This window comes from Parambassis ranga, chromosome 10 (assembly GCF_900634625.1).
Source record: "Parambassis ranga chromosome 10, fParRan2.1, whole genome shotgun sequence".
Classification (NCBI taxonomy): domain Eukaryota; kingdom Metazoa; phylum Chordata; class Actinopteri; family Ambassidae; genus Parambassis; species Parambassis ranga.
In genome coordinates, this window is record NC_041031.1 from 7,078,382 (window position 1) to 7,104,361 (window position 25,980).

General features: G+C 41.8%; 1 protein-coding gene across 8 annotated transcripts in view; it reads left to right on the forward strand.

The window, feature by feature from the left end:
- The first annotated feature begins 211 nt into the window (after window positions 1–211).
- Window positions 212–25,980, forward strand: part of arhgef9a (Cdc42 guanine nucleotide exchange factor (GEF) 9a) — a 34,888-nt gene continuing 9,119 nt past the window's right edge. For 2 of the 8 annotated variants that reach the window (XM_028416891.1, XM_028416896.1), the window contains exons 1-8: window positions 212–472; window positions 1,598–3,276; window positions 5,115–5,453; window positions 6,223–6,349; window positions 6,456–6,565; window positions 21,935–22,114; window positions 23,197–23,286; window positions 24,333–24,533. In XM_028416891.1, coding sequence (XP_028272692.1) covers window positions 1,672–3,276; window positions 5,115–5,453; window positions 6,223–6,349; window positions 6,456–6,565; window positions 21,935–22,114; window positions 23,197–23,286; window positions 24,333–24,533 — 2,652 coding nt within the window. In that variant the 5' untranslated portion in view covers window positions 212–472; window positions 1,598–1,671. Of the gene's footprint in view, window positions 473–1,597; window positions 3,277–5,114; window positions 5,454–6,222; window positions 6,350–6,455; window positions 6,566–16,528; window positions 16,722–18,925; window positions 18,945–21,934; window positions 22,115–23,196; window positions 23,287–24,332; window positions 24,534–25,980 lie in introns of those variants that run through there. The other 6 variants (XM_028416894.1, XM_028416892.1, XM_028416895.1 and 3 more) reach the window with 6 other exon arrangements.

Consider the following 25,980-nt stretch of genomic DNA (forward strand, 5'->3'; position numbering starts at 1 on the left):
TTTATACAAATAAATACATAAATATTTAATAAATTAAATAAAACATAAAAAACTTTGCTTTGAATACCTTATATTGACCTGATTACACTGATTATTTTGCATTAGTATATGCACGCCTCTCTCTCTCTCTCTCTCTCTCTGTGTGTGTGTGTGTGTGTGTGTGTGTGTGTGTGTGTGTGTGTGTGTGTGTCTGTCTGCGTGAGAGCTTTATCACAAATCAGAGTGTCGGCGTCTGCAGAAGCTTTCAGGGCAAGAGTTCACCGGTCTGTCTCTGTGACTTGGGGAGTTTCTCAAAGTTGGATGATAGTTGACGAAGTTTAGCGACGAAACCTAAACACATGTGATCTACAGAGGAGACTCCGCTCACTTTTACTCACGGACCGAGAGAAGTTATAGTTCTGTGGATGAGTTTAGCCGGTGTTTGGACTGACTTGGAGCGCAGCAGCGGCGATGCTCTTCTTCCAATCTCCGGGTAAGTTTACTTGAACTTTAACTGCTAACTTTAAATCAGGAAAAGCCTTAACTTGATACGTTTCTTAAGTTAATACATTTTAAAGCGAACGTCAAGTTAGAAGTCATTTTTTTTCTCGAGAAAGTCTGCGTATGTTAAACGTATGAAGCTATTTACAAATTAAGCTAGCTTTAATGTCCGTTTAATGACGCCATTTTCATTTTTAAGGCGTAACTAATACGTTCGTTCACTTTAAGGCCAGTTTATTTCCACATATGAGATTCTTTAATGTCTAATATATGAAAGCTGTTCCGCAGCAGGCTTTAACAAATCTATACTGAGCTGCTTTTAAAGACACCTCCTTCTACATATGCTAAAATACGTGCTTGCTAGTATTCGTGCTTGTAAATTGACATTTGTGTCTGTAGCCACTCTCTGAAAAGCTTATAAATTAAATTGTGACATTCTGCTAAAAAACGTCAGCTTAATTGAAACACATCTGTGGTTATCATCACATGTACCAACAAAGATATGTGTGATACTGGAGGCCTCAATTACACAAGCTGCTTCCATACATTAAAGGGATTACAAAATGTGGGGGTACAGTAATTAACATGTGGCAGGGTGGCACTCACTGAGCATCTTCTCATTCAGAAGGAGCTTATCTGAGCTCTGTGATGATGTCACAGCTGGAGCTGGGCCTGAAATAACCAGACATCTCTGTAGTGAGTGTTTCCATGACAACACAACCTCCTGGATTAAATGATGGACGGGGACTGTGTCTCAAATAATTACTTTGGATAATATGGACCAACTATTGAGGGGGAGGAGTGGGTGGTGGGTGGTTTTTTTTCTGAGAATCCCAGAATAAGACCTCTGCTCTCAGTGTGCTTTAGAGTTTAAGTAGAATTACACGTGTGAAGTTCTTTTTCTTTCTGTTATTATTAATCTTCCTGACCTCCAGTGTAGCTAAAATACAGCTAAATACTGACCACTGACAGTCTTTACGTCTAATATATTTGTCATTCATAACATACATCTACAGGCATTCTGAGCAAGTTATGACAGAGCAAGCATGATATAAAATGACAAGGCAGTCAGTTTAATGTCAAACTCTTGAATAAAAATGTGGTTTTGTTCCTCCAGGTGTTTGAGAAAGACAGAGGCCTGAAACATGATGTCCATTGGAACTGATAGCTGACACTGTAGAATGAGAGAGGATGGAACAGACAGACAACCCTGCCCCTGAGAGCAACAACCCTAATGGGTTTGTCAACCGAGTGTTTAATGTTTCTCTGGATGTGGAGAATGAGACCGGCAGTGTTTATATTCAGGAGACTGGGCCAGGGCCTGCAGAAGGGCAGGGAGAGACCCAGGCTGCCTCTTCTCAGACCTCTGTCAAGGACAGACATGAGGTCAACCGCAGGCCCCGTGCCACTGGGGGGATTTGGAAGATCTTGAACCGAAAGAGAGCTGTCTCAGAGCTGGAAAGGAGACCCCACTCAATGATCTTGCCAGGGGAGGCGTCCATCCCTAAACTCTCATTTGCTGACAAAGTTCGCTCATTCAAAAAGCTGAAATCTCCTGGTGTGTTTAGAGGAAAGACAGGGAAATTGTCCACTGCCAAGTTCAGCAGCTCCTTGGTGGATGAGGACTCTTTCTGTCGTGACATTGGCACTCCTCAGCAGCCCAGTAGGGACACGCTTAGACACCGTGGCAAGAGGCATTCGTATGCTGGCTATACAGCAGAATTTGACTGCTCCTTTGAAGACATTGACCTCTCAGCTGCCATAGATGGCCAGCAGCCCACTGTAACAGCAGAGGCTGTGACTCAGAATGGTTGTAAACCGTCTGAAAGAGTTTCCTATACCAAAAGAAGCCACAACAATTCAACCAACTGCAACAAAACCACTGCAGGATGTGAAGAGCCCAGTGTTAAGTGTAGCCCAAGGACCCATCACAGTGGAGGAAGGAGACACAAGGATGTGTGGAGCTACTTGAGGAGGATTTCCCTTCTGGGGAAGACCAGTCCTGTCTACTCAGAGAGGAGCTTTGACTCTGAACTGCATTCACTGGACAAAACGTTGGACTCAGACTATGGCTCTGTAGACTTTGAGAGTGTCAAAGACTTTCAGCCTCCACCCCCAAAGCCATCAGGCACCAAGGGGCAATTTGGTGGTCTGTTCAAGTTTTTTAACAGTGTAGCAGAGACAGCCAGAAAATGGCGGACAACTTCACGCTCATTTTCTCCTCCAGAAGAAGAGAGGTATCCAAGCTCCCCAAGGGCCCCACAGCGTACAGTGGACAACATTCACAATGTGTCTCTGACACTTCATAATGAAGGACTTTCAACATCCCAGCTTATCACATCATCACCAGTAACTGCTAAATCCTTATCCTCCTGTGGCTTTGACAGCAAGGCCCTAGTACCTTTGACAGATGGACGATCCCCTACGGTGGTTCTGAAAGCCTTTAGGTCATGCCAGGGATCTAAAGCAGTCAATGGCCTTCAGAGTGTTGATGTTACAGACACGCAGGCAGACGGGGAGGCAAATCACAGGTCCACAGCCATAGTAGAGAATCATGTTGGCCATTCAGTTATAAACAGAGAGACTGAAAAAGAATCAGAGGTTGAAAAGGATCAATTGAACTGTCTCTGTAAAGAGGAAAAGGTAGAGGGACAGACAGGAAATGAGCAGGATTCCAAGGATGCTGTACTGGACTCCCAGCAGATACAGGAAGTGAATGTCCAATCACAACAAGGTGATAAAGAGAGCACAATCAATGGCGTGCCAGCATCAGATTCCACAGAGGAAATATTCAAGGTACGTAACTTTAAAATTGACATTGAGCTTCATGAATCCTTAAAATTTTAATAAATATAGTTACTTAAGAAGATAGTCATTTCTTTTGCTAAACTACTGTTGTGTTTGTGCTTCTGGAGCATTTTGTGATGTGTCACACATTTGTGCTATAACTACATTCCATTGCAGGCCTTTGTTTCTACATCATTAACACTGAGACATGTGTCATGTAATTACCACATAAATGCTCAAAATATCATTAATGTAACTGCTTTAACCAAGGTCATTCTTTTGCTTCCTAAAATCATCAGCAACGAGCCAGAATATAAATGGTACCTGAGCTGTTACTCATTTCCTCATCATTATAAAGTCTGAGCTAGTAGGTGTGGTTCCTGAACTGTGAGGGTGAAACAAAAACATTCAAGGCACAACGCTGTAAGGGACATGATTTGGGCATCTACTCTGCTGTTGTCCTTTTGCCCCATCTGTTGGAGAAAGAAGGAAATAGTAATTACAAAACACAACACCATGCTGGAGGACTTAATCCTTTCTTACTTACTCAGGCTTTTGTTGTCTGCAAGGAAACATTAAATTTCCCAAAGAGCAAGCTGTGTGCGACTGCAGTAGCCCTACAGATCTATGACGTCTTCAGTTCATGACAGCACCTTCCCTTCTCACCCCATTGGAAGAATTAGTCATCTCTCCCTTCTAGTCACACCAACGAGTCAGGACATGTTAGCCCCATCTCCCAATGACAAAATGAGATATGACATCTCAATAGTCAGCACATTTTCATAGGGGTTTAATATGCAAGGTCAAGAACTTAGGGAGTGTGCGTTTTGGGAAAGGTGTTAATGTTTAGACCTGCAATCATTTAGCAAGCTTTGCTCCCATTTGTTTTTAGAGGGGCCAAGCTCCCTAATTAAACAAAATATCTGTTTAGAATCTAATCTTTCAAGGTTACTGCAATCTTCTTGACAACTATAGCTCAGAAGTTTCAAAAAGGTAGGCACAGTTATATGTTATAATTAATGTGCACAACCTGGACATGAGATTAAACAAAACCTAATTAATCCCTAAGAAGTTTTGAACCCAAAACACACTCAGTGTGCTTCAGTTTGAAATATTTATGCAGTGGCATCCCTTTTCTATGTATTTGTTTTTTACAGCTGATAAATGTCCTTTTTTATTTATTCACTGTGAGATTCAGAATGCTGCAGACCAACTTGATGTAATCAGCTGATGTATTCAGACTCAGCCCACTTTGATAGTACAGTGTTGTCACCAAGTGACACATCTTTGAAGTAATCTTTGGATGACTACAGACTGTGTTGTTTGAGACTTGTCACCCCCTCCAGCTTTAGAGTACTACAAACTGACAATGTTTTTTTTGGCAGTTTAAGTTATGGATTTAACAAATATTTGCCGAAAGCAGTGATCATTAAATGTTTTAAACACTGATCTTTCCCTATAAGAGTGTTAGAACTACATTCATTGTTACTGGTACACCCAGAGTATCTGTCACATTAACACACTCACTAGCTACTGTAAGTGAAATGTTTGCACTCTAGAGCCCTGTTTCAGATAAAGTGATGGCAACTGGAAAATCCACCTCCCTAATCAGATGTTTAAAATTCTTTTACTTTATGGTTACACTGTTTGTTTCTGATGTTTATCTGCCAACCGTCTTGGCACTTGTTCAGCTTCTGATGCATTCCAATTAGGAATGTGAGTTTATAGCTGTTTTTTTTAATGAAATATGAGGTATCTACATAGATGTTTTCCAAATTCCCTAGACAAGAAATTCATTGTTGTACCTTTATCTGGGCCAAACTGCTGAGTATCTGTGCCAATCACAGCTGTGTGAGCAGATTGCCAGCCAGACAGGCTGCGGTGTAAGACAGCCGGGCCCTGCCATGCCCCACTCTAGCACAGAGAAGACCTCTGTACCTCACAAGCGCTTGCGCCCTCGTCCTCGCCCGGCCTCAGCTGTGTTGGACCTGCGGAGATCCAACCTCGACCGAGATCTCTACAACCATTATAGTGAGGTCGGATCGCTGTCACGGCGGAGACGCAGGCCCCCTGCCACCATGCAACACTCTCCAGGGCAGAGACGAATGGCAGCTCGCCCCAGGCCTTGCTCTGTCATAGAGACCAGTGTTACTAGGGAGACACAGTCTACGGAGCTGCACCACAGAGTAAGATGTTAAGTAACACAGGCATTCACGCACAAATTCACTGAAAATAAACATACAAATAATTAGACACAAAAAATGTACTGTATTCATGCAGAGAGTAGTACAAAATAAATGCACAGTTCAGATAAATACGTTATCCTGGTGTTGAAGAAATGAAAGTAGTAGGGCCAAGTTCCAACTGGTAAATATAGCCTTAGCCCATAATGAATCAAACACACACTACAGACTTTGAAGGGCAGCCTGCTACTAACCCAGTATTTTTATACCACTCACTGTTTGCTGCAACGATGCCTGCATGCTCTGCCTGTATTTCTGGGTGATGCTTTTTTTCTCAACGCTCTCCCTTTTTAATTTTTCACCTCTCTCTCACCCTTTGCTTTTCTTCTTTGTGGCTTCTCTTTTACTCTCCCTCACTCTCAGTCTTTCTCTGTGGCCAATTTTCTGCCTCATCGCACCCATAAGCTCTACCTCTCATTGCCCTAACTCAGAGTCAGTTCATTTTAACCTGAGAGACCGCCTGGTTGGCATGATGTATAGTCTCTCATGGTTTGCTGCAGGGCATGTACACTGACCAATGCACCAGAATAGACTTGCTGGATGTGAAATACTTCAATTCACTGCATAAAAAGGGGACAGGCAGTAAGGAAGTTTTTTTTGTTACATGAAGGTCAGGAGAGTGTGTGCATCCATCCTTGTGTGTGTGAAGATGTGCTTCAGAGTAACAGTGTATTGAACATAGGAGATGTCCTAACCATTCAGTACCCTATAGGCCTTGTCTCGCCCCCCTGGTGTGTCACCGTTAGAGCCCCCACACCGGGCATCTCTCCAGAGGTGTCGCTCCCTGCCCCTTCCCCCCAGCACTCTCACTGCCTTGGCGCTGCTCCTGCCTCAATCAGGTATCATTTTATATTTTTTTTGTATGTATTGGTGATTGATATAGTAGTATAGTTGATGTACTATATGGTTGTTAGATTGATCATCTGTTTGTGTGTATTTGTCCTGCAGACATGGGCCAGTCGTCATCATCTGTGCGCCTGCGGTCCGGTGGCTCCGGTAGCTGCAGAAGGAGAAGGCTGTTAAGACCTGGGTCAGAACCACTCCAGGTTAATATTGTAAGTCTGACACACTACTTAAACACATGCACATAAAAACAGATGAATGTGGTCTCTGTGTTTAAAATGCTGCATGAACAAATACATTCAAAAAGAATGTAAATAGCATACTAAGTCCCTTTATACCTGTATATTACAATGAGGTTGTCATATGACGGATAGAAGAGTGCTGTCCATAATTGGAAACATTGTGCAGGAGTATGACTGATAAAAAAAATCTCTCACTGATACTGGTAATATGAAGATGACAAAGCACCAGTCAATGTTTCATCAGATAATGAAGGAACTGATCCGTAAAGATGGTGCCATGTGGATTAATGTCATGCAGTACTCTTAGGCCATTACTCATCCTGAATAATGGGTCACCTAACATTTCAGATGTGTTGTTTAATCTGATGAATACCCAAACCTGCTGACGTTCACTGCAGAAAGGTGGGTGAAACTAAGACATTTCTATATGCTGTGCTCCAGGTGTCTGCTAGGATGTGTCTGTGTCAGTTGTGTAAAAGTATTGCTAGTATTATGGTAGGGCAGTATGATTTAGGAAGTGAAACCAGGCATTTCAGAATCAATGCTTTGATGTGCAAGTGGCCTCAGGGGGATTCTAGTGTGAGGAGATAGAGTTTTTCTAAAATTTCCTGACAGGGTAGTTAACATTTCTGGGACTGCTTCCAGCTTCAATACCTACAGATCCATAATGTATAAGACCTATACCTTCTCCATATAATTTCATCATCACATTACACTGAATCTTGCCACCTTTAGGTCTGTTCATTGTGCGTTTGCATAAAGAGCATCAAGAGATATTTTATTCACAATTATGAATACATATACATTAGCATCTAGAGTTAATAAGGCATGTCTCTTTAATAATTCAATTTTATTTTATTTATATAGCACTTTTTACAATCATCAATTGTCTCAAGGCGCTTTACAGAAACCCAGAGCCTGAACCCCCTTAAGAGCAACAGTGGCATGGAAAAACTCCCTTTTAACAGAAAGAAACCTTGAGCGGGAGAACCTTCCTGCTGATAGCCGGCCAGGTAGAGGAGGAGAAGAAGAGGTAGACAGGACAGAGAGGATGAAAGAGAGAGAGAGAGACATACATGCAATAAACATCATACATTGCAGAGAACAAACATGACAGGTTGTCAAGAAAGCTGAAACCATTGTGTTTACATAATAGTGGATGTATATATCATCAGTTAATAAAACATAATAAATAAAGCAAAGATGAACAACAGAGACTGGTGCATGCAATAAGTATTGGAATGATCAGGGGCCGGACTGCAGGTTTAGCATGCAGGTCTGGATGCAGAGAGACCTGCAGAGAGAGAGAGAAGGAGAGACACAAAACTATGAGGAAGACAGCACAGATACAGTTAATGGCATGAATTTCCCTCTTAAATATTAAATAATTTAGTAATTTAACAATAAATATGCTCAGCATTTTAACAATGTGTAGATTGAGGTCAAATTTTTCTGTAAAACTCAAGGAGTCATTGAAATCTGGATTTATGAGGTACAATAAGCAGTGCACTTTTACAACAGTAGTGCTGTCCACTCAGCTGTTGAATCATGAGCCCTGGCTCCAGCTGCTGGCATGTCTTCATATTGAAATGTAGCAAACTGTGCCTATGAAGAAGTGATACTACTGCTTTTAGACTTGATTATAACTTTTTCATGCTGATCTAAATAGCGTTTGTGAACCACTGCACGTTGTTGCCATGACACTCGCTGGCTCCTGTTCATCTTCTTGCTTCTATCTTTAGGCAGCCTTTTTAAGCGTGAGCTAAATAGAGAAAGTGTGTGGGTGAGAGAGAGAAAAAGGGGTGGGAGAGAAGGGAAGAGAGCTGCTCCCTTTGTCGTGGCCCTCCCCTGGGGTAGGCAGCATGGACACATAACACTGGAAATGTCTTGTGTGTGTTTGAGTGGTGAGGGACCAGTGTAGGCTCAGAGATATTTTTATTGATATGGTTTAATAAATAGGCAATAAGAAACAATGACGATACACATAGGTCAGTAGTAACATGCAACGTGACGTTGTAACATGGCTGCAATGCAGTCAGATAGTGTGAAAACTGTGTGGATCTGATGGCGGTCTGCTGTTTATGATACAACGTGTGTTACTGTCTTCCTGTTAGAATGACTGGGAGAGCCTAGAGGCCGCAGGCAGAGAGAAAGCATTCTCACTGCAGTGGATTAACTGCTAATGCTGACGCCTCTCTTCTCCCTTTCATTTAAATGGATTTCTCCCCCAGTCAGTCTCCTCTCCTCTCCCTCTCTTCTCTTCTCCTCTCCTCCAACAAACTATGGCAGTAGCAGTCTTTAATTCAGCATGCAGATGAGAGGACAGTTTTCTGTGTGTTACTAATGCTGTGCCTGAAGCTCCGCTGTCAACTTGTCAGAAAGGGGGACTGTCTTATTAAGGGCTTCATGAAGATTAAGAGTTTCAACAGAAATCTTATATGATTAAGTTGGGCCAGCGCAGGCCTGTATGGTCATAATCATATTATGCAATGCTATCTATTTATTATGAACGCATGAGTCAGCAGCCAGTGGCCAGTTGGGCCAATTGTAGGGCAGTGATGAAAAAGGACAATGTCGACTTGAACGACCCTTATGCTCACACTTAGCACTCATATGGGGAGCACCATTGCTCCTGTGTTATATTTGTTAATGTGACATCATTGCATTGACAGCTTCACTATTTGGGAGGGGATGATGTCTTATTGTCAAACACACTGTGAATCTGTAGCATTTTTTTTTTCGGCAGGCTTTATTTTAGAGTCCTGCAGGAGAAACCGTGGGAATAAGTCTTTCTCAAAATAACTGCATGTATGTACAGTCCACACTCTGAGCCACAGGCAACCTAGAAACCTTTATCAGTGCTCATTCAACATTGTTCACCCTGCCAAGGTATCTGCTGTGACTGCAGCCACCAGCTAATGCTCTTTCGTAGGATGTGGTGGGCACTGATAAATAGTAGTGCCACTGAGTAAGTTGGAGAAGGTGGTTGTGACACGACTCCCTAGGCTGTTTCTTCCAAAGAATTTCTGCACGTCAGGTGTGTTGTTATTGGCCATGTGGCTCTATGCTTACATGTACGTGGTGTGTGTTACAGAGAGACACGGTGACGCTCAGGGCCTGATTCTTATATAACTGTAGAGACGGTTTGCTTCCTACAAAAGCCATTTTTCCTTTTCAGATGGCTGCATGTTCCCTGGGAGTAGGAGCAGCGTGGTGTATTAATTCTGGGAGTTACTGGTGTATCCTGTTTTACAATATTTCCGCATTATACTCAGTATTTTGTCAGCTCATGCATGCCTGTGCTTGTACAGACTGGTGTTTATGCTTTCTTGGAGCACATTTCTTATCAGGACCAGCATTTTTTCTTCTAGAACTGTGGGGATATGATGGTAAATGGTTTCAGTAATATCACAACATGCAGTGATTTCTGCTAGGAGACCTAAAGCACTGTGGAGCTTGTTATGTGGCACCAGTTGTAAAATGTGTAATAGTTTTCCCAGACTGATTTAAACGCAGCAAGAGGTGTCCACTGAAATAAACTGTTTATTGTCATGGTCACTTGACAAGCTGATATTAGGGATAAAGACTTTCTATTGTCTTAAGTCTGCACAGTCACCTTGTGGTTGGTAATATCCCTTTTTTATCTGACAGCACAATCTTAAAGTAGAAACCTCACAGCATGATGCGTTTAGTTTTCTTTTTGTGGTGACAGTGTAGAATTTGTGTGTGTGTACAATGGTCACTGTTCGGTTTGTTTGTTTGTTTTCTTGCTTTAAAAATGACATTTAAATTAATGATAACACATTGTAGTAATATGCTTATCAACGTCTCATTGTCGTATCACTCCATACAATTCTGCAGTCAGTGTGAGTCACACATATTTGGACATCTTCCCTGGTCTGTATTCTGCTTGCAAACCAGCTGTGATATATAAACTACAAAGTCATCGACTTGACTTCATTCTAGCATACAGTGAACCAAAATAAATCTGTTGTGAGCTGAGAAAGTTGGAATTGTTTAATTCAAAGTGAATTCTGAAAGTAAATTTGTTCTATACATATTTGAAATGTCTATTCAGATATAATTAGCAAGCTTTCTTAAATGCTGTATGTAGTAAAATATGCAAATAATTGTTATTTATAATCACATGGACAGTAGGTTGTATTTTTCCTAAGATTAAGGTGAATTTACTTCACCATTTTGTATGCTCCGATGTAATTAACTTTCATTAATTACTCAATTAAGCATATGTATTGTGAATAAAACGCTCCTGCCCTGGTCTGAAATAATGAGACAGAAGCTAACTGCCTGTGTTCTGCTATTTAGAATGTATCCTGCAGGCCTCTGTGAAAGCTGGGTTGGATTTTTCTGGCAGCTGCCACTTCTTGTGGACATTATTTAGCTTTACTTTCTCCTTCTGACCTCCCTGGCTTCCTGGTACACCACATGCGGCATCAGAAAAAACCCTCCATCACATACACGTATTATGCAACACTCCTTTCTCTTCTTCCCCATTTCCCCCTCTCTCCAACCACCCCCCTGTTTTCCTGACCTCAGAGCACATCATCCCTTACCTTGTGATTACCCCCCCCCCCCCAGTGCTTGTGTATGTAAGTTTAGAAGTATATGAGTTTCTGTGTGCATGTGCGTGCCTGTCTGTGCAATCATATTTTTAGTGTATGTTTTATAGGACAGCATGCTATCAGGTGAAGTATTTGATGGCAGGAAATTACCTATCAAGATAAACTAAGGAGTGCAGAAACACAGTAAGCCAAGTAAGCCTTCAGCCAAATATGGTTTGACTGCAGAGTTTTGCATTTCAATCTGCTGTTCTGCATTTGAACTCTTGTGATGTGAAAGCGTTGAGAATGTAAACTAAATTTAATCCCCTCCCCCCTTTGACTGTAAATTGCACATCTATGGAATCTCCTGTAGTGGGCAAAAATAGAGTGGATGAGTGTGCCTGCTGTCTCTGGGATGATGTGAGTAGCCTCACTAGAAATGTTACAGTAAAAATCTAAATATAGAATATTTTCTTCTGAAAGAGGAAACACGACAAACGCAACATGCCAATGCAGTAGTTAGAAAACACAGGAGGGATAAACAGGCTTCCTAGAGTTTTGGTCTGCAGGTGGCTGATAAATTGTGACAGTAGTGAGCACACTCACAAGCAGCGCAGTGCAAGTGTAGTAAAGCCCTGCTTGTTTAGGCAGCCAACCAAATCCTAGCATAGGCCATTTAAGTACATCCCTCAGGCCACAGCTGGGGTCCCAAATGACCAATCTGTGGGGTTTTTTAAGTACACACTGGTGTTGATGTTTAAGAGAAACATAAATATAAAAGGGAATGTATTTTCAGCAGCGTTCCTAAAGCTTCCTATTTGTTGCAGTTTGTAACAAGCTACGGGGTTGTGTTTGGGGAGCTTGTTACAGTGTATTCTAGCAGAAGTGTTTTTCCCCCATATGGGATTTTTTTTTTTTTTACAGATATTTCAAACCTGTTGTTTAATGCTACTTCTACTGTTGAGATAATTCAAGAAGAAGCCCACTACTCAGGGACAAAGAAGGCTAAATAAATAGATGTAACTGATGAGAGACAAATATTTACAAAACACAATATAATATAGTCGTCATTTTTTAATAAATTGAACAAACCGAATGGAACTTTAGTCACCTTCAGAGACATAGTTACACATTTGGTGAAGTATAGTTCCTGTAGCTGTGTAGCTCACAGTTACAGCTTGCCAAGTGCTTCTAATTAGAATTTTTAATACAGGTAAAGGTGATGTTGAACTATAGTTTTGTGTTTCAAATGCATTCAGCCATTAATGATACAGTTAAACTACTTTTTTTCATACACTCTTTAAAAAAATAGCCTAGTTCCTGTCACCAAAGTGTGGAAAACATGTGTATTAATTTAGCTACTTTTTTATGTTTCTGCTCTGCAGGGTTGTCTTCACAAACGTGCTTTTATTACACAGGAGACATTATACCCTACAATCAGGCATTGTTTATTCAGACTTTCTGTCTTCACTTCTGCTAGAACTGCACAATGTTCTGCAGCCTCACTAGGGGATGATACAAAGAACACAGACACAGGACAGACTCATCTTGTTCTACAGCCTCAAAAACACATAGAAATTGTACTAATTTATCATTAAATAATAATTCGTTTTTGATGGATCCGTGGCTATGTTATGCTGCTAGACCTAGGAATGTTTGGTTATCACTTCTTACACCATTTCTGAAATCTGACCCACTGACTTTACTTTACACTAAAAGCCCAATGTAGCTGAACGAATAAACAGCTGATGTCTTAACAATGGTGACAAAAGTGCATTCAGGAAAAGTCCAACAATTTATTTTTAGGATGCTTTGTGGGCTGGATGGCCTGGGAGGAAGCAGGAAGTCAGTGTGGTTGCCGTGGGGATGGGAGGGGAAGAAAAGAATTGGAGCAGACTAAAGGGGAAATGGGTGTGGTGGGCTTTGCCTCCCATTAGCTGAATACCTACTGACCACAAACAGAATAATTTGCTACTGAAAATGTAGTCTTGTTCAAGGAGAGATTTTCTAAAGACAGAGCTGGCTAGTTTAAAGGCCAGGAGGCTGGAACTGACCTCAGAGTAGATCAACAGTTAGAACTACCAGGATCTCAATGGGCTGATCCAGCAAACAGTGCTATTTTTAAAACATGCACATTGTACAATTCATTATACTGTTCATTATATTTCTACAGAATCGATGAATGGAGGTTCAACTACATTAAGTGCATATGCAGAATTTGAAAGAATGCAGGAATTAAACGTAGATAGTTGGATACGTACGTCTGCACGGTGTTGGAATTAAGATAATGCCTATAAAGCAGGGAGGGCCTGGAATATTTTTATTGCCTTTTATCTCGAGGTGAGAGGTGCTGCTTGTCACTCTGGCACTGATGGATGATATCAACATTATAACAAACGACTGCTGCCTGAAGTAGCTTCCTGTCTGCCTCCTAACAGGATACTCCTAATTATTATGAGTACATATTGCCCTAACACATAAATTGAGAATTAGTGCTCTGTGGCAGTGGTACAATTACATCATACTTTTTGGCAGCATTGCGCCAACCTTGTCTGAGGAAGGTGCTTTGTGCTCACATTTGTTTGCATTATTTATTAACAGGATATTGAGGCACATTTTAGGCCTGGAGAGAGTCCAGTTTGATGGCATTAGATCAGCCTCTGTTATTTCCCCATTATCTTCTCCCTTTGGCTCAATAGGACAATAGTGTCTAATTTGTTCTGGAGTCATTCTCTCATGAGGAAAAAAGGTCCCAGTCAAGTGTGGAGTTAGCAGCTGCTTCTGTGGAAGGAGTACAGGGTTGTTTTCACATTGGAGAGTGAAGGGTGAGATCATGATCATGACTGTCAGTTTGGTACAACAGCCTCAGTAACAGGCGTTATACTTTGTCATCCGCTGGTGATAAAGAGAACACACAACCATAAAGTGTTGAAATAGGTTTTTCTTTATTTTATGAGCTATGTTTTTTAGGAATGGAAATGGTGATGTTATCTCACTATAAGTAGCCTCAAACCAGATGACCTCAGTCATCAAATCCCTTTGACTGTTCTGAAAATGAAATAAAAGTCATAGGATTTAGCTGTCTCTTTCCTTGTTCTGTGTCTAATGTACATTCAAGTTCACACTTATTTAACATGTGATATTGTGCCGGTGGAAGATATTCTGCCATTTACACCAGCTTCTCCCTCTCTTCTGTATATGTATGAGTGTATTAGCATTGGCGTCTGTGCTGATTTAGACTTTCAGATGTGACCTTTGTTGTCTAAATGTCAGGGAGATTGGAGAGGGAGCCCACAGAGGTAGGGCAAGCTTATGTAATCTGCTCACTCTGTGTTTCACACACACATGCACACACACAAGCACAGAGCAGAAAAAAAGCTTGTTTGAGGACGGTTGTCATATCTCAGCTGTGATGCCTCATTCTGCTCTTTGAGAGCCAGGCTTTCAGAGAGCCGTTGCTTTTATCAGCATGTATGTGCAGAAAGTGCTCTGGAAATTATTTATGGCTTTAAAAATACTGATATATTGCATTCCTTTGGTGTTATTCTTTTAAAGGTCTTTTGATCCATCCAGAACCCTCAGCTCACTGTGAAGACAGAGTGTAGTTAGGAGAGGATGTGTGTATCTGCGTGTCGGATGGTTGACTGGGTGGTGGCTGGATATCAGGACTGAACTGAAGTGATTTGCCTGCGTGCATTCAATCACGATCATGATGCGCTCTTTTCATAACCTGCCAACAATGAGAGGCTCAAACACCAGGACAAGTGCTGCAGGCTGGGATGTGCTCATGTGTAATACAAATTCACTTCAAGTATCACATGAAGGCCAAAATAATAATGTGCATGCCAATGGCAAACATGTGCGTCAGATGGGAACTGGGACCATTTTGTTTCTGTCACTCACAATGTTGAACCTTAAAGGGACACTACAGTAAAAATGGATATTGTAAAAAAAAAAAAATATTTTCTTATTTTCACAAATTATCCACAGAGTCTTCTCAGACAGTACCCTTGCTACTGATCATTAACAAGTTTGGCATGGCCCACAGTCAGATTTGTGCCGAGTGTTAACCTAACAGAAAATGTTTACCACCATATTCTGGATGCAAAAGCAGCAGTTTGTTTATGTTCTACTGATGTTTTTCTTATACTTTATTCCTGACGCGAGGCTTCTTTAGCTGATCGGAGGAGGTAGGGCTCCTAAAAAAAACTGAATGTATGAAATAATTTCCCTTTTTTAAGAAGAGTCACTATTAAAGATGTCTTGTGGCTTAGACATCCAGAGATGTGAAAGATAAAGGGAGATCTTCAGGTGCAGACAGTATGAGACATGAAGGAGAGTTTAGAGGACTAGTCTCAACTCTAGGTGAGTGTTTGGCACTGTGCAGTTTCAGCCGTGTGCTCTGCCACTCTGTTTGTGTATCAATTTCTGTTCATCAACATGTAAAACAACAGATTAAATACTCTGAAACTGAATGTTTTCAAATAATTAAATGGACAAAAACTTTATGAGGGGGTGTTCTTATTTATAGGCCATGTACTTTGGCTGCTGTAGTTACAACCTTTTTGTCCGTCTACTTAAACAGCTTAACATTTGTGTATCTTTCCTAAAGTGTCAAGTACTATCAGATGATGATCAGTTGCATCTATTCATGTAGAGAGAAGTTTCAGCAACCACATTAAAACATAAATGCAGGTGATTTGGTCCCATGAATATTCAGAGCTCCACTATTACCTTGAAGATCTTATTCTTATGCATAAACACTCTTTCAGAAACAATGCAGTTTTGGGTACAGTAAGTTCCAGTGCTCCCTCTATCTGCACCTTGACCAGCTCATCACAACACTGGTATGAAATTATAACTCAAGTGGGTCTGAAACTGTCTAATAAAAAATGGATGCACTCTCAAGAATGTGATAATTAATCTATTATTTAATTCTCCTCTGGGATGGCACCTTTAAATGACTGTGTTTGTTTTGCTGCATGTTGGTCACACAGAGTGAAAGTTATGTTGAATAACATGTCAGCATCTTATGAATACGTCGCTGCAGATAAACTGACAGAAAAGGATGACATTATGCCAATAAAATGATAAGATGGTGATCACAGTGAGGAACATGCATCCATTATTGTGACATTTATTCTCCTTCATCGCAGCGCTGTTAATGATAAATGATAAATCACCACGGCAGCACCACGTTATTTTTAGATGGGGCGGGAGATGAATGAGGTTATGATTTTGGTCTCAGTGGTCGATGTAGTCAGGGAGAGGCTGGCTGTGCCCCTCCCCCGACTGTAGGTGATGGCTGATGCCGGTAGTCTAGCAGTGAAGTGCTGATGACTATTAACACAGGACCGCCTCTCACGCTCACAGCCGATCTCCCTGGTCCCCCACTCACCGGAAGGCAGCTCGGCAGCTGCGAACAGCCTGCGCACAGCCTCTCTCTTGTTTGCTTTGAGAATCTATTAGCCTGAGAGTCGCTCGGTTTAAGGGAAGAGGAGAAACACCGGCAGGTGTTGACTAGCGGGGAGAAATCGAGGTGCAGACTGATGACGATGATGATGGTGAGGATGATGCATCTCTTCCCGTGCCTTTATGAATTGCATCGCGTAGTGTGAAGAGACGTAGGGGCATCTTTTTTTTATTTCTTGCCTAACTGTAATGGTGGATTTCTTGGTCGCTTTGAGGCTACGTGTCTAGACGGGGGGAGCTGATACCGCCCGTTACTGAGAGCATCTCAGCATCGGCCCGCAGCGCTGCGCCATGGCCTTGGATGTCCAGACTTGCGCGGTGTTTACGGTGATCGCGATTCTGGTGCTTGTGAACGTGCTGTTGATGTTCATCCTCGGTACTCGTTAATGGATCTGCGCTTGGGGCCCGGTTCGCAGCGCACCACACTTTCAAACAGGAGAGGAGAGAAAGGCAGTGCGCGGTGGTCGAGAGCGGGGACACCCGGCGCTCCATCACGGCTACGCGTTGAAATGAATGACGTTGGTACAACATAATGTATTTCTGTCCCCCTCCCCCTCCACCTCCATCCTTCGTTATGTCTTGTGTCCTCTCACCGTTTGTGATAGCTAGTGTTGTCTGGTGGTGCTCGTAGTTGTGCCGATACAGATCTGTGATGCTCTTACCTTTTCTGTGGTGACTAGAAATTCATATTCCCTGCATATAAACATGTCCCCTCCTCCCACGTCGATCTCCCCCTCTCTCCTCCATGTTGTATTTTGTGGACTATGCGCATTAATGAATTATATTATATAGTAATGTGATGGGGGGGGGGGGGGGGAATCAGATGGTGTTCTCTTAAACCACAGCCTGCTGCGTCAGGACTTGTTTTTCTATTGTGATCCACTGTAGCCACATCCACAATATGGCAGCTAATAGCTGTGCAGTAATCTCTCCACAATGTCATATTTGTAGCAAATTTAGCAGTGCAATTGAGAGGTCTGTGCTGCTGATCAGAGACTCTGGAGGATCATTACAATCTCAGCTGAGCAGTAACCAACAGGAGGCAGGGCTAGGCCTAATAAAGGAGGGCCTCCGTCACTCCAGGTTTCCCCCATTTTAGATTCAGCTAAACTCATCTCCCATTTCATGGCCCCCATTAATCCACATTTCTCCCGTTTGCACCATTTCAGTTTGACACCTAATATTGAAGTTCACACATTGTCACACCTGGTCACTAAGGTGTGACTTGTAAAATATTTATTATTATTTCTACATATTTCTTTAAGATTAAATGTCCTTCAGGTGAAAAGGCTTGTCAGGTGCAGCTGACAAAAAATGCCCCTTTCCTTTGCTTCTAATAAAGGATTGAAGGCAGGTGTCATGAATGTTGAATGAATGTCAGAAATAGATATGCTAAAAGCCTATCCCGGAGCCATCCATGACAGTCCTATTAATAGGGACGGTCGGCTGGCCAGGATTTTTGAAGATACTGTATGTGCTCTCACACACTCAAGGCTAAGTGCCCTGTGTTTTCTGTGTGTGTATCTAAGTGGTAAACGCTGTACTGTAGGTGTAGAAAGAAATGTTTTGCAGCCATGTATTATGAACACAGATACCTCCCATCACATGCCATGGCATGTGGGATGGTGTTTTCATCACTGTGGCACAATGCATAAATATCCTCGCTCGCTGAGGACACACAGGACTGTAAACACACAGTATATATATCATCACAATGTCACAAGACCATAATGCACACTGCAGTAGTTACTGCTCACATGGCTATGATAACACATTGCTACAGATGTGTGTTCAGATGTAAGCACACAAGCTCGTTAAGCAGTGTGCATGAGGTAGACTTGAGTGGATGTTATCTGTTGTTCCCTCTGAATTTGAGCGTCCCAAGTGTTCACACATTTGTAATTCCTCCGGGGCAGGTGCCTTCTAATAGAGTTCTGTTAAATGCTGTGCAGTCAGAAGTGTCAATGTGCAGATGGTGTGTGCGAGCGAGACAACAGTGTGCGTGTGTGTGAGGATGTGTGTGTATTTCTCGCCGGTTTTAGGCAGAGCATCTTTGATTGGCTCCCAGACTTGGGGTATAAGTGTATTACATAACAGGGTTGGCAGACACAGGGAGGACGGGCCGCGAGACTCACTCGGTGCGTCGGAAAGAGAAGCCTCTTTCTGGAACACAGCACCTTGTTACTTGACAGCTCAGCTCAGCTCGCAGAGGACCACCACCTCGACCACTTCCAAAAAGGATTTGATTACCATGATTGTATGATCCGGACTTCTCCATGTATACACTCTCTGAACAGTTACATGCCACAACCATGGTAAGGCTGACTGAAGGTGTGTGTTTGTGTGTGTGTGTGTTTGATCAAGGATGCTATAGGTGCTTTGGTGCAGCTGTGCTATGCCTAGAGACAGAGGAGGATGTTGGAATGCAGTGGATCTGCCAGTGCAGTGAATGCTGATGTGTTGCGCTGCAAAGATGATATAAGCAAGTGAATCGGCTTTCTATTCTCACATGGTACCTTTTCAGGCTCCATGTCTGTGTTTGAACATGAAACAGAGAGCATTGTCTTATATGTCCATACATAGGGAAAGATTCCTCTGCATACATTTGCATTGACCCAAATACAGGTTTTGCAGTTTAAAGACGGCTGTTTTAGCCCTCTGATCTTTGATGTTGTAACTGCAGTGTAACCATAATGATGACATAGGTCATTATAGCAAAGGTGTGATGAGTATGATGAGCAAGACCTCTCAGTGTTTTTGTCTGTGTTTACTGTATGGCATTTGATCAAGCTAGGTGTGGGGCTGTGCTAATGCAGGAAGATTGATTATGTAATGCTTTTAATATATTCAGACATGTAGGGGGGGAAAGGATGCAATATATTGGAGAGGGCAGTACGGATCTCATTAGGGAGATGGAGGGATGAGGGAAAGGAGAGAACTGAGAAGGGAGGAACATTGGCTGTGAATGGATCTCTTCTCTTCTCTTTCACTTGCTCTTTCTGTCTGTTGCCTGTATTACAGCAGATTGATGGGGACTAGAGAGATTGTGCTTGTAGTGAATGGGGCTGAAAATGGAGTGGTGTTGGAAGGGAGGATGGGACGAGTGCTAGGGCAATAAGTAAGACTGACCTCAGTGCAAAGGCTCATCTGTTCTGTGATGCTGTTTCAGGCAGAGGTCTTAGTATCAGATGGTGACTGTCAAGTAGAACTGATTTAGCTTCATCTAGTTATGCCAGCTTGTTTTTCAAACTACACACGCAATAGATGGTTCAAATCAAATTCCTTTTCAAATCAACAATGATTTTTTAATGTTTTTGAGCACTATTCATCGGGCCTGTTTCCATGGCAGCGTGACGCATGTTTTTCCTCCTCTCTTCCTGTAGTGGAGAGCTTTGAGATGTAGGCTACAGCTATTGTTACCCCATCTCGCAGTCCGAATTGATGCCTGATTGAATATACTTACTCAATGGACTCTTTAATCAAAATCCTGCATGCAGAGGGTTATACAATGTACTTTTTGCGTTTGGCAGTGACATCATGATTGTATGATTGTGTTTTTAACATTTAATAGCAGAATAATACTACAGGTGGTCACAGTGGTCAGTCTGTATGTGACTACTCACACACAAAAACACACCCTTGAATTTGGAAATATTCTAGTGCATCCTGAAGTGTCCTTGCATCATCCCATCATCATGTCAATACCAGTGAAGCATCCTCATCTGTCACCATGACGACGGCTGTTCTTTCCCTTCCAGGCATGGACGTCCCTCCCTGTGTTTACTCCTCTGTCCTGATTGGCTTATATCCCCTGTAGCTGTCACACTAAGCCATCAGGGAAGTGGGCTTGTGTACAGGTTGAAGAGCCAACAGAGTTTGATGGCTTAGATCCACTTGGGGGGATTTGGATGAATACAAATAAACACACATTCATATGCACACACCCAATCTGCTATTTTTCATGGACATTCTTGTAAATATATGGCATCATAAGAAAGATAGATCTGCAGTTTTGTGCTGTAATTTTTTAAAGGTTTACTTATTTTTAACAAGCAAAATATATAAAAACATTAACAACTGAATTTGTTTTCAGTTTAATTCAAAAGAATGAAGGTAGCTGAATATGATTATGCAAAGGCCTTAATACAACTGAAGGACTAATTTTGTATCCATCATGTGACATGCCTTTCTTCAGGCCCTTGATAACTCCTTACCTACAGACTACGCGTCTCCTGTCAGGCTTGGTTAGTGCTGGCTGCTCTGCCCACAGCCCCAGGGACTGGACACATGGTTAGCTCAGGACTGGAGAATGCTGATGAACATAACTGTGGAGAGAACAATTGGAACAAACAGTTGGAACTGTGCCACATATGCATACACAGTTTCAATGCATACAAAGTTAAAAGCGAGGCTGCGCTTGTGCTTGCATGCATGGATGCATGGGTGTGCATTTTTCAAGTCAACAAAGCTAAGTCAGGGTGATGGATGTTAAGGCAGTAGATTGATGATGTCATGCTCGAGACGGACTCAGGAACATTGTCTGCTGTCTCTTGTCCTTTAATGAGAACCTTAGCCTATCAAGTCTGCTGATCACCTGACTGATTTACTAACCCTTACTATACCCAAGTGAGACCCATCATATAATTTATTTTTTTAACATTTATTTTCCGTATCAGATAATGTCTACATTATTTATTCATGATTTTGAAATCAATAAAAATATTGATTACCCATGCTTTCTGGAAGTCTGCTGCAGATAAAATAACAAGCCCTGGCGACAGCATGAAGGAAGAGAGATTATCCCTTTACACTTGTTTGCTACTCAGCATTTATATTACAATAACACATGTAATTATTCTAATGTCATAATGGGCCAATTACCGTCCTTGTGTAGAGACTGGTGCTGTGCCTCAGAACGCTGTGTTGTTTCTCCACTAATGGCTCTTCCTTTTTTTGTGTTGTATTAGATTGTGCTTTACTGTGGTCTGTTGGCTATTGTGTTGTTCTATTTGCAATGCAATCCCTAAGCTGCCAGTGGGCCCTGGCTTTGAGGGTGTGTATTTGCATCCATTAGTAATCTGAGTGTTTTTTAACAACAAGGATTCACACGAATTAAGATCAGAATGAGTCATATTACTGTATTACAATCAGTTTCAAATTTGATTCATTGTTTTAGATTATGCCAGCCTGTATTGTATTGATCAGTGTCTATTGTTCATCCCTGTTTCACAGCGGTGGCTTGTTTAATGTGAATGAAACATAAGATACACCATGTTTCTTTCTTCTGTTTCTTTTATCTTTTTAGTTGATAAGTGGAGGTTCAGTCGTCAATGCTGAGGCGGTATGGGACCATGTGACTATGGCGGATCGGGAGTTGGCGTTTAAGGCCGGTGACGTCATCAAGGTGCTGGACGCCTCCAACAAGGACTGGTGGTGGGGCCAGATTGATGAGGAGGAGGGATGGTTCCCTGCCAGCTTTGTACGGGTGAGTTAGCTGTAGCCATGGCTGGCCAGCGACCATAGACACAACAGACACCCACACACAAACAGAAATGGAGGCACATAAACATATGCACAAAAACTGAAAAACAAATCACTTGCTGGAAGGTACACATGCTCACATGCTATCCTATCCTCATGTCATGTACACAGAAAACACCTATTTATGTGGTCTTGCTCTTTTAAACAATGTTTTTTTTTTCACAATAATGCCTAACACCCTAGAGATCACAGAACAGCTAGCTAAGTGCCTCTGTTGGTTGTTCAGGGACAATGAAACAAAGATGCTGATGAGCACCTTTGTTGTAGTTTGGCATCACCTTCAACTCCTATCCTTAAAGTCCAATTAAATTTGCAAGACCGTCACGTTAATCTGTGATTAAATAATATCACACATTCGTATCTGATGCATCTTCTGGATGTTATTCCACGTTTTTCTTCTTCTATCTTTTTTTTAATTGCTCTTTTCTTGGATGTTGGATTTTGACTGTACTAAATTATGTGCATTCTGAGAGCAAGGTTTTCATATTCCTCTGCTAAAGATGAGAGGCTTATGTCTGCGTAGCATTTTGATATGATTATTACTTTTGAAGCCAGTCCTTCTTAACGTTGATGTGGCAGTTTGAAATCTGCATTGCACCTAGAATGAGAAAGGATATTTCAGCCAAGTAAGAGACATTTTGTGTCCAGTAATTACAAATTTGAATTGAAAAATATTTGCATATTCGTAGAGAGGGGATATGTAGATGTCATTTTAAGATTTTCTCCAGGCAGTTGAACTTTTTTTAATCATTCAAAGCAGAGTGCTTTTGTATATTTTCAAACATGCCTGGGGTGATCTGTATCTTAATCAAGGAAGAATTAGCATCCTTGCTGTAGGTGGAAGCTGCCAACAGAAGAACAAGCCCTCCCCTCCCCCTCTTTCTGCCCCCCCCACTGACACCCCTCATGGCCATCCCCACCTGTCCACCCTTCCATATTCACTCCTGAGAGGGCAGGGCAGACAGGCTGACTGACTGTCAACCAAAAAAACAGTATCTCTCTGTTCTGTCATTCTCTCTTTCCAAGGTGGAACCCCACCCTCCTCAGCCCCAAACAAAACAGGTTTTCTATATCAACCCCATAGCAACTCCACGGTTCCAAAACACTACGTCAAAGGTGCGTTTTCCCAGCTTTCATCTACCCATCCAGCCTGCCCGCCCACCCGCCCGCTCCAGTCTGTCCACGCAACGTACCCGCAAACATTACCAAACATTAACGTACCCATGACGTTATCACATCATTCCTCTACGGGGTCGATAGAGAGGCAGAACTGATGAGTCAAAAGTAAAGATAACGTGAATTGTCTTGTTAGTGGTCTACACTAAAATTCTAGAAATGCATTTATGTAGATGGATTTTGGAATAATTATGAAAAAATCATGGTTATATTTAAAACAGATCTTTTTCTCTGTTTACTATTGACTCTTTCTCAGTCTTAATGCTGCGCTAATAGTTCTTGTCTGCAGTCAGTGCTCTACCACCCGTCACTCTGCTTGTCTGTGGCGCTACATTTCTCATCTTGTGTTTGGCATTCTACCCGTCGGTTCTTTGATGTTCTCCTGGCAAACTGTGTGTCATCAGGTGTTGGCTGCTGGGCATCTGAAACCACGCTCACTTGGTCCTTTCTATGAGCAAAAGTAGAATGTGTGTGGATCTGTGTGCGCAAGTGTAGGAGTGCATGTTTGCGTGAGGAAATGACTGAATGTGGTGTGTAAGTATATATGCATGCATATGTTTAGGGGGGAGATTTTCTGAGTCACACACATGGCCAAAGTTGGACATTAAATGTCCCCAGTCTCAGAAAGGGGCTCTTAACACTCTGGAGTGTTTGGAGGAAAAGTCCATCACCTTTCTGACATGCTGGACCAAGAATCTTTCTCACTGTCCACACTACCAGAGACCCTCTAAATGAAGCGTGTGTGGTATATGTGGTCATGTATGTAGCGTGAATGTATGTGGATTCATGTTCATACTAAAGACTGGTGACCATTGTAAGGCAAAGGTTGTGTGATATTAATCCCTATAATAAAAATAATAATAGTATTGGTGTATATGTGTGTTTACTAATACTGTTTTTTCACCAGATTTATACATGTAACCGTGGAGATTCCTTATTCAAGCGCATGTGGCTTTATGTGTGGGTGTGCGTGTAAATGTCCTTAGCTGTGGGTGAACCAGGAGGACGGAGGAGCGGAGCCAGCCGAGGGGACCAGTGAGGTGCAAAACGGGCACCTGGATCCAACCAATGACTGCCTGTGTCTGGGTTCACCCCTCCAAAACCGAGACCAGATGAGGGCTAACGTCATCAATGAGATCATGAGCACAGAGAGACACTACATCAAACACCTCAAGGACATCTGTGAGGTACCTAACATGTGTACACCTCTACCAGCACACACTGCTGACCGTCAATGCTGTGTATGAGTACCTTCACTAAGAGCAGGACAGGTGGTATATGGCAATAAGGATTCACAAAAACTAATTTAAGACAATAAACAGCCTTTTAATGCTGCAGAAATATAAATTCACACACTCCCACATTTACACTTATTTCCAGGCATATTTTTCTCTCAGTTGCAATTAGTTCAAAAAAGAATGCTCTTTTTGTTAAATGCGAAACTACAATATGTCAGTATTCCTGGCAAGTCCAAATGACATTTTTCAGTGTATTATGAATCATGCTGAAGTGACAAGCTAAAATCAAGTAAAATACTTGACATTTGTATTTTTATCATGGCACGCCTTTATATTAATAATAATATATACGCCTAAACCTAAATCAGAGTCAAAAATCTGAATTAAATATATTGTTTAGTCATTTAAAAATTATATTCTCACAACTAGCTCTGTATTTTATTCTGGGAACCCACTAGAAGAGATTTGAATGATTCATATTTAAAAATAAACCTTATTTGGCTCACACTGGCCATTACAGCGCTTCATATCCTCAGCTTGAAAAAGGGCAGTATCAGCTCCAGGCTTTTTAAGGCCCTCCTCCCTTAAAGGTCCACATTTTTCTCATTGGCAGGCTTTGCAGAAGCCTTTTCTTTACAACCTTACTACTTCATTTGAATGTTGTGGAGGTTCCAAAACAAACTGCAACCCTATTATAACCCTTTTTTCACAAGCACATCCAATCTGAAATTTCTCTGACATCATCTGCTTGGATTCACTCAGACAGCATATGTAACAGACTTTATCCTGCAAGCTCTGTAGTCAGAAGTGCACGTAAGGTTCAGCTGAGCCAGTGAACAGAGCAGGTAATTGTCTGGAGAATTCATGCTGTATGGTTTAGCGTGCTGCTGATGTTAATGCCATGTAGCTGCCTGTACTCTCATTGCCCATATAATGCTTAACTGATTATTCAGATACAACTAACCGGACGTTCTCTGAAGATTATGTGTAAAACCAGTGTTTTTGTTCATGTTCTGCATTTATTCTTTTTTTTTTGCAAATCAAAGTGAAGAAGTCAGGTTGTAACATGATCGGTAGTTCAGTAGAAACAGGGCAACATACTGTTATAATTACACAGCACTCTAAAGTCACCATTTGTATTTACTTTAAAGATATAAAGTGACATTAAATACCAGTTAGTTCAAGTAAGTTTGTTGTTAAAATGTTTGTCAGCGGCCTGGGTGCACAGGAGTCATATCAGAATACAGAACAATATGCATCGCTTTGACTTTGGGTGGCTTCTAGTACATATTTCTGCTTATCTAATCATCTGTGTTTAATCCTCTGTATACCCTTTGTTTGTATTTCAGGTGACGCACAATGTTTAAAAATAGTTGCAGTAAAGCGTAAATTTCAC